We start from the raw sequence: 15,890 nt of genomic DNA, 5'->3' as shown, positions 1-15,890 counted from the left end.
ATATCAATTCTATAATAATAATAATTAACATATCTTATAGTATTAATAATTTATAGGACTAATAAATATATTTTTTATAGAATATATTAAAAACTAATATATTCATAAATATATTAATATTTTATATAATTAATAAATATATTTTTATATGATGAGTGATTTTGAATTTTTATGAAATACCAAAAAGATTACTCGTGGATACCTAAAAATCTTTAATCACTATAATATAGTATACCATATGTGGTGATCTTAAATCATCGGAGATCACATTACTCTGGAATAAAGATTACTACAGATCTATGATCACCTTGGTGATTTCATTTGGGTCATCTAACACTACCTTTGGTATGATGGTAGCCACTCGGCCATAGGGTAGCACCGCAGACACGTGCCCTCTCCACACACCATGTGAAAACAATTGGTTCCCACTGTGCTTTCCGTCCCCCACCCATCTCCCTACCTGCTTTTGCTTCCACACGCTGCATTATAAGCTGTCATTAGTGGCCTTTCCTGGCTTCCAGCCCTTGAAACAAGAACCAAATAGCAGCAGTAGGATCTGATATATTCCAATGCCAGCACCAGAGAGTACTCAATTGGAGGATCTGAAAAAGCGCAGCGGGCGTGAAGCAGCTTCAAAGGATTCAAGTGGAAAGAAGCAGCGGTGCCCGGCATTGGAAAAAACGCCGGACGGATGCCTCAAGGGACCAAGCTGGCTTGGAAGATTCTGGGCGAGAAAAGGCTAAGAAGGCACAGGTTCGAGATGGCCAGGAGTATTTGTATGCCAGATACTTGGGAGCAGGAGGGACTACTGAAGGATTGGACAGATTCCTCAGCCTTCAGTACCTCCTTCGTCTCCAAGGGAATAGCATCAGCCCGTGAGGCGTTGGTTTGAGGAATTCCGGCGGGCAAATTCTGGCGGGTTAAAAGTATAGAATCGCTGTTGAATTGGAGTCTCGAGGATCATCGATTTCATGTCGATTCTAGTTTATTTCTTTCGTCATCTTCGAATGAGATCAAACCTCTGGGATTTCGCTAACATGGCTTGATGATGGGGAGTGAGTTGCTACATGATGAGGACTTTAGTTGGGCTTGCAAGGCATGCATAGCTCGACAATTCTTACCAGATCATGACAATTCTTAACAAATCCATGCAATGTTAACAAATCTATGTAATGTTAACTATCAAATCTTTCTTTGGCGGAACATTCAAGCCTCTCTCTCACACACACACTCGCATTCACACACATCTACACACAAAGTAAAGCTCTTGAACTTCGTAAATACATTTATTTTGAAGCTACGAAGAAGAATGAAGTACTATAAAAAGAGTTTTCAATAGGCCAGCAGATTCTGTCCCTCTCTCTCTCTCCCCCAGGAGTTCGGAGATGCAAAAACTGCATTCAAGCAAGTTTATGTTACCATCAGCGAAGTCAGCATATACAGTTTCTTTTGAATACAAGATTAAGGGTGGCCAAAAGAAATAATCTGAGAAGATAACCGAGTAAAATAGTTATGCTACAAGTCTCGTAGTAGCACTTTGAGACTATCGTGTGCTTGACATTTCAAATTCCTATGCCAGACCCAAAAATTAAATTAAAGACATCAGACATCGGCCTGCAGGCCCTGCACACTGCAAAAATTATCATCAGGCTACTTCCGATAGTTCCCATATCTTTATTATCCCATCATCACTAGCTGAGGCCAGAAGTTTAGGTTCCTGAGGTTTTAAATATAGGAACATAAAGTTAGTGCTTCTAATCAATCGATAAAAACATATATAAAGTGAGTGCTTCCAGAATAGCAAAAAATGTAAGATTAACGTGATTGCAAGGTCAATTAGAAAGCAAAAGTTCACCTTTGGATTCCATTGCACTGAGTTTACATCCATGTCATGGGCCTTTTTCTTTCTTAAGCAGTAATTTGTACGACGGTACATCAACCTGAGGCATATATAACGTAAGATGTCAGAGATCTTGGACTACATTTTCAACACTTCTGCCGAGGAGTGAGCACAAGAGAAGTAAATATTTATAGTTGTCCAAAAAAGATGAGAAAGCAGTGAGCAGGATGGAAAATTTTATTGGGGCAATTTGGAAAGAACAATAGTATCTTCATTTCATAGTGACAGATTATGATGGATGTCTTTAAGTTCTGGATCCATAGCTACACACTGTAAGTCTCCATCCAAACAGTGGAGGTTCCCCATGATATTACAAGCACGCTAAAAACCTAGGAAATGCTTAACAAGCATTCCTAGGTGCTATGGATGCCATGGGCCTGGGATGCAAGTCTCTTCTGCCACTTAAGCCAAGGCTATCAAGGAGAGAGGTTGAGAACATGCAGTAGAGATCCAAGGCAGCCTGTTAAGCAGCTTGCTGATGGATCAAAAGATTGGATGAGGGTTACTGTAATAACCCTAAAAAAAAAATTTTATAGGAAAAAGAACAATAAAGTAACCCTTAAATTGGTATGAGGGGTAAAATTGGAAAGAATCAAAAGATAATGGCATAAATTGTAGATGCAATGAAGTGGCAAGGGCAAAATGAAAATTTTGGTGTTTGAAGTGACTTAAATAGGGGTGTGGTGGCTGAGGGCGGTGGATTTGATTCAGAGGGGAGTCTCAGGCGGTGAAGAAAGAAAAAAAAAAAGAGAAGAAGAAGAAGAAAAGAAGAAAGAGGAAGGAAATTTGAGGTGGAAGGGAATTCCGGTTGCGCTGCCAGCTGAAGGAAAAAGCGTAGGTCTCCTTCCCCTCTATGCAAAAGACCCCAGTTTTCAGAAGAAAAAAGGTAAATACCCCATCCCTACCAAGTATTCTAGAGAATTTAGGCGATAGAAAAGGGTAGATGACAGTTTTAGAGGAGGTTAAAAGAGGAGTCGGATTTCGACAAGGTTTTTCCGGGACTGCCAGAAAACCTGTGTCGATGTCCTGACTTCAGTGACATATTCGGAGGTCAATCGGCCTCCAATGGTGATGCAAGTTACCTTTCTGGAAACCCCTATAAGTGTAGAATATTAGGTATAAATTTCATAGAGTTTGAAGTTTGGAAAGTAGATCAAACCCGGGATGAAGTAACCGCTGTTGGTCCGGGTTATTGTTCATCCGGGTGGGAAAATAAGAAATTTCATGCCATAATAGGGTATTAAGCCTAGATTAGGCTAAGGGGGACCTTGTACTCATGCAAAGGGAGTCCCTAATACACATAAATGGTGAGTTAATTAATAGAAAAAAAAGTAAAACAGAAAAGAAAAGATTTAGAGAAGGGGGAGTTTGAGTCAATTAAAGTTTCTATGCTTATGATTGATACATAGATTATGAGTCCTTGATACAAGACTAAATGTATAATTAATGCATGTCACAGTTGGGCAAGAAGCTAGGGAACAAGAAGAAGTCCCCCACTGCCTTCTGTAGATTTTAAAGGTGTATCAGGATTGTGCCGGATTGGCAGGTGAGTGGGAGTCATGTACTTTGCACCATGAGCATTCTTAATTCATTTTCATGAATGCCGCCAAGTGTGAATTGATTCCACTTGAGCATATTGATTGATATTGTAGTAGATTCCTCTATAATCTTGTTTCTCCATGCTTGATTATTTGGACATGCATTTGAGGGAAACATTGAGAGGAATTACAAGGGATAAAAGAGTAGTTAAATTGGTTCCGAGTTGTGAAAATGACTTCTTTTGTAAAATTGATTTCATTTCCTCTATTTCAAAGACTTGTAGAGCCTTTTTAGTGGTATATTGAGTTGCATTGCACTCCCTTGACTCTTCACTCCCAACGCTGATGTTAGTTTATGATTGGATCGTGGTCGAGTGAGTGGTAGTCTTGATTATACTCCTTTATAGTTGAGTATTGGGAAGGTGCATTATGTCATTCATGCATGGCTTGGCAGTATCTATAGGACACCCATAGTTGATGGGGTTAGACATCGGCCTGTGTGCACATAGTAGCCTTCTAGGTGGGCAGAACCCAGTCCCTTCCTAGGAGGAGACACGGCCCTAGGCGTAGGATCGGCCAGTCCTGCGACTTATATATCTGCTTGCCACCGGGCATAGTAAGATCCTGTAAGGTGCAGTATGGCTTTCCGCGGATGTAGCATTCCCACGAGGTGCTGATAGTATTCAGATCTGAGGTGATTCTCACAGATTTCTATGGATTTCTGTTCTGGATACTGGCCAGCATTTACATTATTGGTGTGGTGTAATATTCTATGCATGCATATGACAGTAGGGAGTTGTGTTTCGCCTGGGGCGTAAGACCCACCTTCTGATAGCTGTTTATCGATGTTTCAGCATATTGACACCCGATTTGTATGTTCCAGCATTATGATCTGCCTGAGCATATTCATGAGTAGCATATATGTTTACTTGATTATTCCATATGTGCTTCAAATAAGTTGATATTGATTATGGTGATATTAATGATTTACTCCATATTCTTTATGTTGAGTTCATGTTCATCTTGTTATTGATCACCATTCATATGCTCTTGAGATTTCACCTCAAGCCATGATTATATCTTGTCTCAAGTGCATAGTACTCTCTACTCCACTCACTGAGTATTCATATACTCACTCCCCAGTTTGATATTTTTGGTGCAAGACATATGTCGTTTAGAGAGGGAGCAGGGTTAGAGTTACCTGCTGGTTGTACCGCTCCATAGTATAATGTAGATAGAGGTTTATACATTTTGGTTGTAAAATAAACCTTCTGTTGTACATAGTGTATAGTTACAGTCATAGATCCTTTTGTGGATATGGGTTGACCATGGATGGATTGGGAAGCAGGTATATATATATATATATGTGCAGATCAGTTGTGTGCCTGTGATGATGTATTGCGATATCTTGTCCAGGTTTATATTGGTAGCAGGTTATATGTGCTGCTCTGACAGGTGGGTTGTGTATGTATTGATATATCCTGACAGGTAAATATAGAAATAGGAAAAGTGATCATTTTGTGCATGTATCATGCCAAAATTTTGAGGGATTCATTGATGATCATGATAAGTAAGTAAGGTTCTACGTGGTGGCTGGTGGCCTTATGCCTACCCGCATCCTAGGACCGTCACGGCGGCCCGTCGGATCAGGGCGTGGGTCGTGATAGTTACAGGGTGACCAGGATTGCTTGCATATGAGAACGAAAGAAAATAAAATAAAAGAATAATTGATGTTCAGAATACATATGGCCTTCAAAGAGTAATCTGAATAATGATAAACCTTACAAAAGCATTAGACAGTGGGAAATGAAGGCAAAAGCAGAAAACAAAATTAAACTATATAGATGAGATAAATTAAAGTGCACTGGAGGGGAGCAAAACTAATCACAGACAGATGAATTAATATTAGCAACTTGCTTAGAATTTCACAATGAAATTTCTACGTAGTTTACAGCAGCACATAATCGAATCAATAAACCCAGTCCTGCCAGTAAAAAGAACACTTCAAGCAAATATCACTCAGAACAACCAAAGGAGCATTGAGAAATACCGAGTTGTCTTTGCTCTCAAAAAAAAGACGAAATAGCATCATCAGCTGCTCCACTAGCGATGACACCGTCCCTGTTGAAATGGAACAATGTGAATTTCTTGACTGAAAATTTGCAAATGAAATGTTATTGTAAAATGAACTATCTTCTTTTAATATCTATAATTGCAAACAAATATGCGATAGTAACAAAGCAACAATATCTCCTAACTACAATTTATTCTCTTAACTGTCGCATGAAAAATTGATATGAGCTACATAGTTTAGGTTGTTGTGTGAGTACAAAGTGTATTATCTTGTACAAATAAACCCCCACGATGAATACAGAAAGTTTATATCTTAAAAAAAATGCAAATAAATGGTCATGATGAGGATGCAGTTCTCCTTTGACTATACAAGGTGCAGCAGGTTGGACTCGTAGACTTTATTCTCAACTGTTGCCTTGAAATTTGGGCAATTTCACCATAGAATTTAATCATGTTACACTGCTACTACCTATGAGCAGTTAGAAAGCGGAGGGGGGGTCAATGACTTCAGGAGGACCAGGACCTTAAGTGCTCCAGATTGTTCAGAATACTCCATTATTGTTAAAACAACACAGACCGTAAAATTTAAATTTTACATTTTGATTTTGCATTTCCACAAGCAACAGTTTTTGCCTACTTATATGAAGTTAAAGTAGTCAGACGTACAAGATATGACACTATTGAATCTGTCCAACTTAGATTACGACTTAAAAGTTAAAGAGAATACATGATGTTGAAGCATATACCTTGACCAATTAACTGAAAATATGGTTCGATCATGGATAACCAGAGATGGTACAGAGGTGTCTCCTGGACAGCACCAGAAAAACGTTCTTATCAGATAACAAAAGATGATTGCAGATTGCTGATAAAATAAATATGTCAAGCATGTAGATTGGGCCTCGACCCTCGATGACTTCTAAATTATTCAAAATACATATTTACCATCATGCGAATGAGAGTAATTCCTCTGGAAGGTATCCTACAATTAGGGCATTCAACATCTGAAAATCTTCTGGTATAGGCCGGAAGAAGATTCTGGACCATGCCAGCAGAAACCAAGTGATTTCAGTTAGACTCCAGCCTTACCAACCAAATTGGCTGGAAGAATTTGTTCCTCGTGTAAGGAAAACTAAACTTGCTCCTGATCTTTAAAACAAGAAAATTTGGGGGGTGGATAAGATGATGAAGTCTTGATAGCCTTTTTTGAGTTACTAATGGAAAAATAGGAATATTGATGCTAAAAAATGTTTCCTGCAGAGGGAATGGAATCTTCAAACTAAAATAATGATAACTGTAATGCTAAATCATAGTACGAGTCCTAGATGAATTCGTGTTTCTTCAGACTTTTAAGGGATAAAACTCATGCAAAAGGCCACAAAGTCTAGTAGCTTGGACACATGCTTGGATAAACCCAACCAAGCCTGTATTTTTGCATTACTTTACGTACACATGAAGTCAAGGTTCTTCATTCATAATTGAATCACCAATGTAGTAAAAGAATAATGTTATTTATCTAAAATCTTTTACAATCACAATGGCCCTATGTTTCCAAAAAAAATAACTGGGGATATTTAAATAACTTTATTCAAAAAGGTACTTATTCCTTGTTCACCAAGTAAAACTATTTGAACCCGCCTCCCTGAATAGTTTTAACTTAGTTAATTAAAAACCATTAGGTATGGAAAGGTTCTTTTCAATTTTTCTGAAATCCCAAAAGTAACCCTCGTCATTGGGTCTTCAATCAGGTGACCAAAGAGTTAGTTGGCTAAATTAACCTGAATAAAGCTAAAAGAAGGGACTTTATTTTGGTTTACTCAGGAAATAAACAGTAACTGCATGACTGTAATAGTTGTGTTTGTGTGTAGGAAGGAGGAAGAGAGAGAAAGAGAGAGAGTCTTTATCATGAGAACCAATGATGGAACATCAAGACCAAAAAATTCACATTATTAGACATAATCTGCAACATCAAAATGACAAGGATACTAAAAATCTGATGCTTCAAAGATTCTTACCTATGTATCAAGAAGGCACAAAATGGACAATTTCAGAGCATGATGAAATTCATCAATTTTATTTATCATTCGGGAGCATCATAATTAACTGAATTTGTCTCTTATCTGTTTTAGGATATTATGTATGTTATATACATACATATGTATGTAGTATGTATGTATACATGTGTGTGTGTGTATGTATGTATGTATGATTGATTGTTTGATTGATTTCAGCATAGCAACTTAATTGCCATTTTCTATTTTCTTTTACTAAAATTGTCAGTAAGAGACCACCAACACACATATAATATATACAATTAAACTTTTTACGCATTCTATTATAGTTCATGGTCGAAACACTACAAATCCCCCAATCTATAAGGTCCATCATAGAATTTGCATGAGCAGAGAACTGAATCTTCAACCTCCTTGGCACTTAATTCTAGCTAACGCTGTACCTGTATGCACATATATTAACATGTTTAGATGGTTTGTCAGCCATGGGGGCACAAAAATAAGATACCATTAATTGCTTCCTCCAGGATACCTACAATTCATGAAAGCTTTCTTATAGGGGGTAAGAAACTTTTCTTACTTCATATAACTTCAAATCACAATCTCCTTCAACAATCTCCAACTGCTCAACATGTTTAATAAGAAATCTATGATGACGCTCAAAGGGTATTGACTGGGTAAAATGTTTCCGCATCCCCTAAAATCCATTTTCATGTAATTTATAAAGATTGGTTAGAATATAACATGGATATTTCATTTGTATCATCGTTAAACAGTGTTAGGTATATGTCCCACATCAGTCCTAATGCCAAAAAAGAGTCCATGAATGCTGTAAATTTATTCATAACTATTGGTAAGGATAGGATCACACCTATGTGGCTGTTGAAATGTACAGGGCCTAAGTGAGTTCCTTCTTCACTAGGGTGGTGACCTCGCATTGGCATATGAGTCTGCTATTACATTGAATAGTCAATAATGGCAATGCACCTTGGAAATCACCATCAAGAGTTAAGGTGTGAATGTTACAAATCAAAGATTGCTGTGCCGAAACCAGGGCCCTAACCGGTTGTTCGGGGGCAAGGTTCGATATGCCCCCATGTCGTTCCGTGCCTATACCAACATAGTAGAGGGAGTGGGGGAGAGGGAGAACAGGAAAGAGGAAAAGAAAGAGAGAAGGGAGAGAGGGAGGGAGAGAGAAGAAGACCCACGGAGGCCGACGAAGGGCCGGAGAGCTGCACGGAGGGGCGGAGGGAAGAGCTCCGCCTTCAGTTCCCCTATTTCGTTCAAACAAGGGCCCTAAAAAAGGCTCTTTTTTTATTTTCAAAGTTTTTAAGTGAAGTCGGCAAACCCCTTGCCCGACTTTACTTAATTATTTTTATTTTTTTTTAAAAAAAGTGAAGTCGGCAAGGAGTTACCAACTTAATTGTAAAAAGTTCAAAAATAAAAGGAGCCCCCAAGACTCCTATTTCAAACGAAACAGGAGAACAGAGCCGAGGCCCCTCCTTCGCCCCTCCGCGCAATCCCCAGCCCTCTATCGGCGGCAGCCACCCTCCCCTCTCTCTCCTTCCCCCACTCTCTTTCTTTTTCTCTCTTTCCTTCTCCTTTTCTCCTCCATCCGCCAGTTTCTGTTTCGTTGCCCAAACCATCATAGTTTGCCGCCTGGTACGGCTCGGTAAGCCCCCGAATCGGCGGTTTAGGACGATTCTTCCGTCCATGTTGCAAGTAATCCTTCAATCTATGGGTAAGACACATTGCTGCAATCTAGAGATAAGTAAATTTAGGACCAAACCTATCAACCATGTACACAAAGATTGCACCATTGATAAGGAGCACACTGATTTACTGGAAGAGATTAAGCTATCCAACATGGAATCATTCAATTATGGCATTGTGGTCCATACTGGGGCAAATACATGATCTGGACATGGGAGTCCTAGGGCCCAACCTATTGTTTATATTTTGAAACATGTTTAATTAATTTTGCAAATCTTATATAGAAGTAGGTGGCCACTTTTCCTAGTGTGCTGCCCCTCCCTATTTCTCCGAACTCTCTGGGGAGTTCAACTACAAAGAGAGGAGGCATCCAAGTAAGGAACACCCCTTTTCTTGATGTCCTAGTTGTCACTAGGATTACCAAGTTGCCCAAGTTGGAGCCAACATTATAATCATAGCTCTCTCCTATATATTTCTTTAAATAGGGGGCATGGTGTGGCTCATTGTGTAATATGTGAGAGAAAAGAAAAATAAGAGAGAGGGGCACCACAAGCTCTACTAAAGAAATAGGAAAGAGAGAGATTGATCTAAAGAAATAAATCTACTCTTTGTGTGAAGCATCTCCTTGGCTTGCAGTTAGCTAGAGATTGTGAGGCCAAGAAAGGCTTCAAAGAGCATACAACCAATGCAACTGTGGATAGCATGATTCAAAGGATCTTATGATTGGCAGTCTTAGGATATCCCGAGATGAAAGATTTAACTCTAGAATCACATAATAGCTTGGTAAAATTTTCTTCAATCACTTTAAGCAGTTTTAGATGTAGATACCTCATGAACAAGATCCTTTTTCCACTACATTGATCCCCCTTGTCCTTTCAAAAAATAGGTAAAACAAGATTTGCAACAAGTGGGTTTCCTCTAATGTCCATTGCCAAATAAATTACAAGTTTTCAATAGGAAGCAAAACCCATCTGACTGACATGATACTATTAATGTGCATGTTGAAACCTACAAAAAGACTCTCCTTCACATGGAAAAGCATTGTGCTGTTTTGCCTCCGTTTTAGGAACAAAATTCGGTTCAAGCGGAACATGTTGGTTGTTAATATTCTGGATGTTATTTTGTTCTCCCACCGCTATCAATTCCCAACCCTACGATTGCTGCAAAAGAGAATGAACCACTGGCTGCATTGCAGTGGACGAGGAGACTCTCTACTTCACAAGTCCGGTCATTCATATTCTCCCCTTTGGAATTGAATAAACTTCTACCTGCTTGAACATCACAGGCCATCTACAAACACTAGACATTCTCAAGAGAGATCGTGCCTCTACAAAAGTTCACAACCACTACTCTTACAACCCTTTGAGCTCTAGTTGCTTATGGTGTCCCTTTGAAAAAATTAAATATGGAAATGTGTGCCCGTAAAAATCAAAATTGTTAAGCTTCAACAACAGATTCAACAATAGAGAAAATATGAACGAGGAGTCAGGCAGAACTTCTAAGGATGCGTACTCTGCGATGAACTTTGCGGTGAAACCTATGAAGTCACACGACCATCTGTTTCTAAGACGGGACCTTGAGGATGTGTACTTGGAGATGAACTTTGCAGTGAACTTGTGGGAGTCAGCACGACCATCTATTTCTGAGATGCAACTTTACCAAAACCATTCAGGTTGATGTTTTGGACAAACTAAATATTCAGCACTCCCCAAGTTCTTTCATATCATTTTGGACAGATGGAGATCATCTTACATTCCTGGAGAAATTTGAGTGCATTTATCAACTGTGTATACTGATTCATAATCATGTTGGACACAATAAAATGCAAATATAATTCTAAATCAATCTTCAATGAAGAGTCAAGTTCAGGTAAGCATTCGGTTATTCAACAAATGTTCTAAGCACCTAGAAGCAGTACATAGGTTTGCTGATGTTCTACTTTATAGTAGATACATTCTGTCTATCTTGTGGAGAATTTTTTCCTTTTCTTTCTTTCCTCTTCTCCCTTCTTTTCTATCACAGTCTTTCTCTTCTCTGAATTCTGGGTGGTTTTGCCTCCACTTTCCCTCAAATAAAGATATTAATGTGCATGTTTCTTTATCATACAACTCCTAAAGACAATTTTCTGCAGATTGGGTTGCGTCACATGTTGTGAATCACACAAAATGGTTTCTCTTGGGCCTCCTCCTCTACACCTTAACCGCTTCATGATCTTTTGTTCTATGACTCTAAAGGATGTATTTATACAAGAGCTGTATAATACATCTGATCCAAAAAAAAAAAGACAATTTTCGAGGATCTATGGGCAAAAACCTCCAATCATCTCAAATCTTCATTAGCAATACTCCCCTAACCATCCCAAATTCCCAATATTTGCTGTAAGAGGGACAATTCACCAACTTACATTAATAAATAACAACTTTTTGTGAATATTCCCCAAATTATTCTGAAATAAATTCATCAAGACATTTGGAATATTCTTTAAACACTCTCTTCTTAACTTTTTCTATCCCCTAGCATTTCTGAATCTACTCCTGCACTTTATGAAGTTTTTGCTTTTGATGATTTCTCTGAACATGCACTTTGTGATCATGCAAGTATTCAAACAAATCTGGTTTTAGACATGTTGAAAAAATGTCGCATTCTGAACCACATCTTCTCAAATCACCTCCCATTCTTTATAGAATTTGGGTCGATCTATTAGATAGACAAATTTGAATGGCTCATACCTTTTGTCCCTTGCGTCACAGAATAAGTCCAAATAAAAGGAATACTGGGTTACCCTGCCAAACATTTTACATTTTAATGGAACAGTTTGATTCTATTCAGCATGTAATAAGTGAGAATTCAAAGAACAAAACCATTGTGGGTGCAGAATAAACTTAATCGATCACCTTTTTATGAAGAGTTATTCCTCCCCTTTTACTTTTTTCATCCCACCTTTTAACCTTTTCATCTTTTTTCCCATGGTTGCAAATAGCCTTATCCCATGGGATAAGTAGTTAAGTACCTTTTGGAGGAACAGTGAGGAATATAGATACCTATCCTCCCATTGCATATTCTGCAACCAATGAGGCCTTTGCAATTCAATGAACTCAATGAAAGATAGCTTCCAACTTAATAGAAAGCAGCTAAGGGTACCATAGTGCTGGTTTTATTGAATAACTATGTAGAATATTAGGAGAGAACTTGCTAACAAATAATTAAAAAAAAGATGAGCAGTCCAAATGGTCAACTTCAAGTAACATTATAATTCCCTACGCATATCTTGAAAATGAAAGAAACAAGAAATATTCTTCTTCTTGGTTTTGTATGCTCTCATATTAATGAAGGTGTTCCCTATTGATAAAAATTAACTAAATATTTTTACAGAAAACTCTCTATGCTCATACTGAGAACAAAGCTTGATGGTTATAGTACAATACATTCTCTATGTTATAACAAATCTTGGTAGCAAAAACTTGAATGCACATTAATTACATAAACAAATTTCGTAACAACAATCTCTCATTGAAATGTCTTAGAAACTTATACACCTAAAAGAGAAATTACATAAACCATGCAAAATGATTGAGGAGTCAAAAGTATAGTTGCATCTCACCAAGATCCACAGCTACTGCCACTTGTCTCAGATGCTTTAGCACTAGTGTCCCATATCTTTAATGTCAGATCATCACTGCAAAGTTAATAACTATTTTATTGACCTTTTCTTATGAATATTTACTATAACAAACAAGTTAAGTACATACCTGCAGGTAGCCATTCTATCTCCATTAGAGTTGAAAGACACTGCCCAAACTGTTGATGTATGACCACTACAAAGCACAAAATAAAAACAAGTCAATATCTCGTGCAATCTCAAAATGCTACTACAAGGATTATTTTTCGAGTATGCACAAAAAGGAGGAAGAGTAATAAGTATGCATTGCAAACATGGACATTTGTTTCACCATAATCCAAATAAGCAAATAAATATCAAGGTAATATTGTGTGATTATTGTTTGTCTCATTCAAGATTTATTATACCAATATAGGGTACTATACTAGTACCTTATGTGTACGATATAAGACAGCTCTTGTACCAACACCAGGTCGAGAGGCACTTTTCTTATGCCCAGACATGGAATTGCTAGAATCAGGTGGTACGGGCTTAGTACAGGCCAATTTGGTCCTTGTGTCGTATTGAATCTCAGCATATATCGATACCTTACTGGTATGGTACAATATGCCTAGTACAAAAAAATATGGGTTGGTATGGCAAACCTCAGTCTCCTTATAGCTCACATATTATGTAAGCATAACATATGCTCATAAAAGATCCTAAGGTAAAGATTCCAAAATCAGAAATACTGTGATCAGACCAAAATAAACAATTCAGACGTAACTTTTTCTAAAATAGTGCATTGACCAACATCTAATATTTTCTTACAAACTCAAACGATGTTATCTTAAATCTTTGATATTTTTATGACTTAGGAACCTTATTTGTTTACCTTGTATAGAACTTAAACCACAAATATTTAATTGAATGGAAGAATGAATAGAAAGATGAACCGCCAATTTATGTACTTAATGGGGAGCATGAAACCCATAAGCTTGTATCTCCTCAGTAAATTTGGAAAAAAATTTGGGGTGGGGCGGGAGGAGGGGGGAGGCTAATGAGAGAAGGGGGGCTAGAGAGAGATTAATTATCAAACACTAACCATGTCTTTTTCTCTGTAGATGATTTTCTATGACAAAATTACAAGAATAAGTGGTAGATATTTGTTGGAGCTTGTTAACAGGATTGCACCAAACAGCCAACTGGCTACTTGCTCATCAACTCGAGTAGATTTGCATGCAATAATAAATTTTCTTGCTATGGAACACTAGTGGATCATATGAGGACAAATGTTTATGGGCTAGCATAATCGATGATTATATTGAGAACATGTTTTCTTGCATCAATTCATCAGGAACTTTAGTGCCAATGTTGAATAGCAATGAAACTGCTATTATGCTAACATGCCGAACAACATGCCTTTGCAATTGTTCCCATATCCTGAATTTGTGATCAACTAAATAATATTGTGCTTATTTCTTCCCTTTACTTTTCCTTGTTTGTGAAATCTTGAGCGTCACTTGTTTGTTTAACTCTTTTTGCACAGAAGGCAAAATCTCCATAATCATCATTCATCTTTAGCAGATACAACAACAATAATTGAATTCACTGACAGGAAAAGAAAAATGTGACAAGTTAAATACCTGCTAGCTTCATTTAGTGTTTGCACACAATGCCAATCATCACTGTCACCATCCTCTGCCCAGATCTAGCACCACACTGGATATTGCTAACCTCATCCAGCCAATAAAGAAACTACTGGAAGTTGAAAACATCTTTTTTTTCTAGAAGATAAAAGACACTATTTCAACAATTCTATACCTTGACTGAGTTGTCATAGCTGACAGAAACCAGAACCTCCATAAATGGATGCCATTGCACCATCTTGACATCCTGGGTATGACCTTGCAACACAGATACACACTCAAACTCATTACCAGGTTGCATTTCCCATATCCAAACAGTCTTGTCTCGACCACATGTGGCTAGCAAGGAGCCAGAAGCATCCCATGAAACACTCTTAACTTCATTTTCATGACCCTATACATAAAACAGATGCATAAATACTTATTATCATTGAACCAATTCAAATAACATATGAAAACCACAATACATCCTCATGAAAGTTGTACCTCCAGTGTAGCAACACATTCAAAGTCACCACCGACACATTCCCATATAGCAGTGGTAGCATCAAAACTTGCTGTTGCCAGTAACTTTCCACTAGGAGACCATGCACAAGACCTGACTGTGCGAGTATGATTATCTTCCAAAACAGCCTGCATTCAAAGAATTTTCCAGAATGTAATTATTGCAAAACTAATAATTGACCTGATGGCAAGAGAGTCACGAGTTGTTAAACTCAAAACCTCAACTTAAAACTTATAAGAAGTGTTTATCTTAAATTTTTCTGTTGATCGATCACATTTTCCATCTACAAGTGATGTAGATGAAAGTGCATTCCATCCAATGGCAACATTTCAGGGATAATAGTTCATGAATTAAAGAACCTAGAAAATACAGGAGAACTTTAAAGGCAACACCTATGCCATTTGAAAACCTATCCAAAGAGCTTCATTGATCAAATTTCCAATAAAAACAAAACAGTTGAAACATTGGTAGATTCCCATACTTCAATCAGGTAGTTTGGATGACAGGTGTTGCATTCATGCCAAAAAGCAAAAAAAAAAAAAAAGGTGTACTACAGAATAACAAAATAAATTGTTAGACGTGCTTTGATGGTTTGCTGGGAAAGTCCTAGTGGCAGGAGACTCCTGCAATCCTATCAAAGTCAGCAAGACAATTTAATCATATTAAATCATTAAGTATGCTTCTTGAAGTCAGAAAGTTCAGATTTGAGTGTACATTAGGACCTATGTTCCAGTATAGACATTTTCTATTTTAAGACAATATATCATGCTTGCACGAGCAGAGAGAGAGAGAGAGAGAGTAAAGATTTGACATTTTGAATAAGCTATCAGGTTTCAAGTGTGACTATATCAAACTGATTTTCTTTCAAAGACCACATGAGCTCATTACTTTATGTTACAGAA

The 15,890-nt window shown here is 37.7% G+C and overlaps 1 protein-coding gene across 1 annotated transcript; it reads right to left on the bottom strand.

Moving 5' to 3' along the window:
• Window positions 1-1,573: 1,573 nt before the first annotated feature.
• Window positions 1,574-15,851, bottom strand: LOC120109818 (protein CIA1-like). Its single transcript, XM_039123484.1, is given in 12 exon segments — window positions 1,574-1,717; window positions 1,856-1,900; window positions 1,902-1,940; window positions 5,489-5,515; window positions 5,517-5,559; window positions 6,258-6,292; window positions 6,294-6,321; window positions 12,838-12,912; window positions 12,986-13,051; window positions 14,481-14,545; window positions 14,659-14,877; window positions 14,970-15,851. Coding segments are annotated over 12 exon segments (867 nt in total). The 5' UTR covers window positions 15,123-15,851; the 3' UTR covers window positions 1,574-1,645.
• Between the last annotated feature and the right edge of the window lie 39 nt (window positions 15,852-15,890).

Source organism: Phoenix dactylifera, unplaced genomic scaffold (genome assembly GCF_009389715.1).
Source record: "Phoenix dactylifera cultivar Barhee BC4 unplaced genomic scaffold, palm_55x_up_171113_PBpolish2nd_filt_p 002878F, whole genome shotgun sequence".
Taxonomy (NCBI): domain Eukaryota; kingdom Viridiplantae; phylum Streptophyta; class Magnoliopsida; order Arecales; family Arecaceae; genus Phoenix; species Phoenix dactylifera.
The sequence above is the reverse complement of the archived record's forward strand: the minus strand, read 5'-3'. Positions and strand labels throughout refer to the sequence as shown.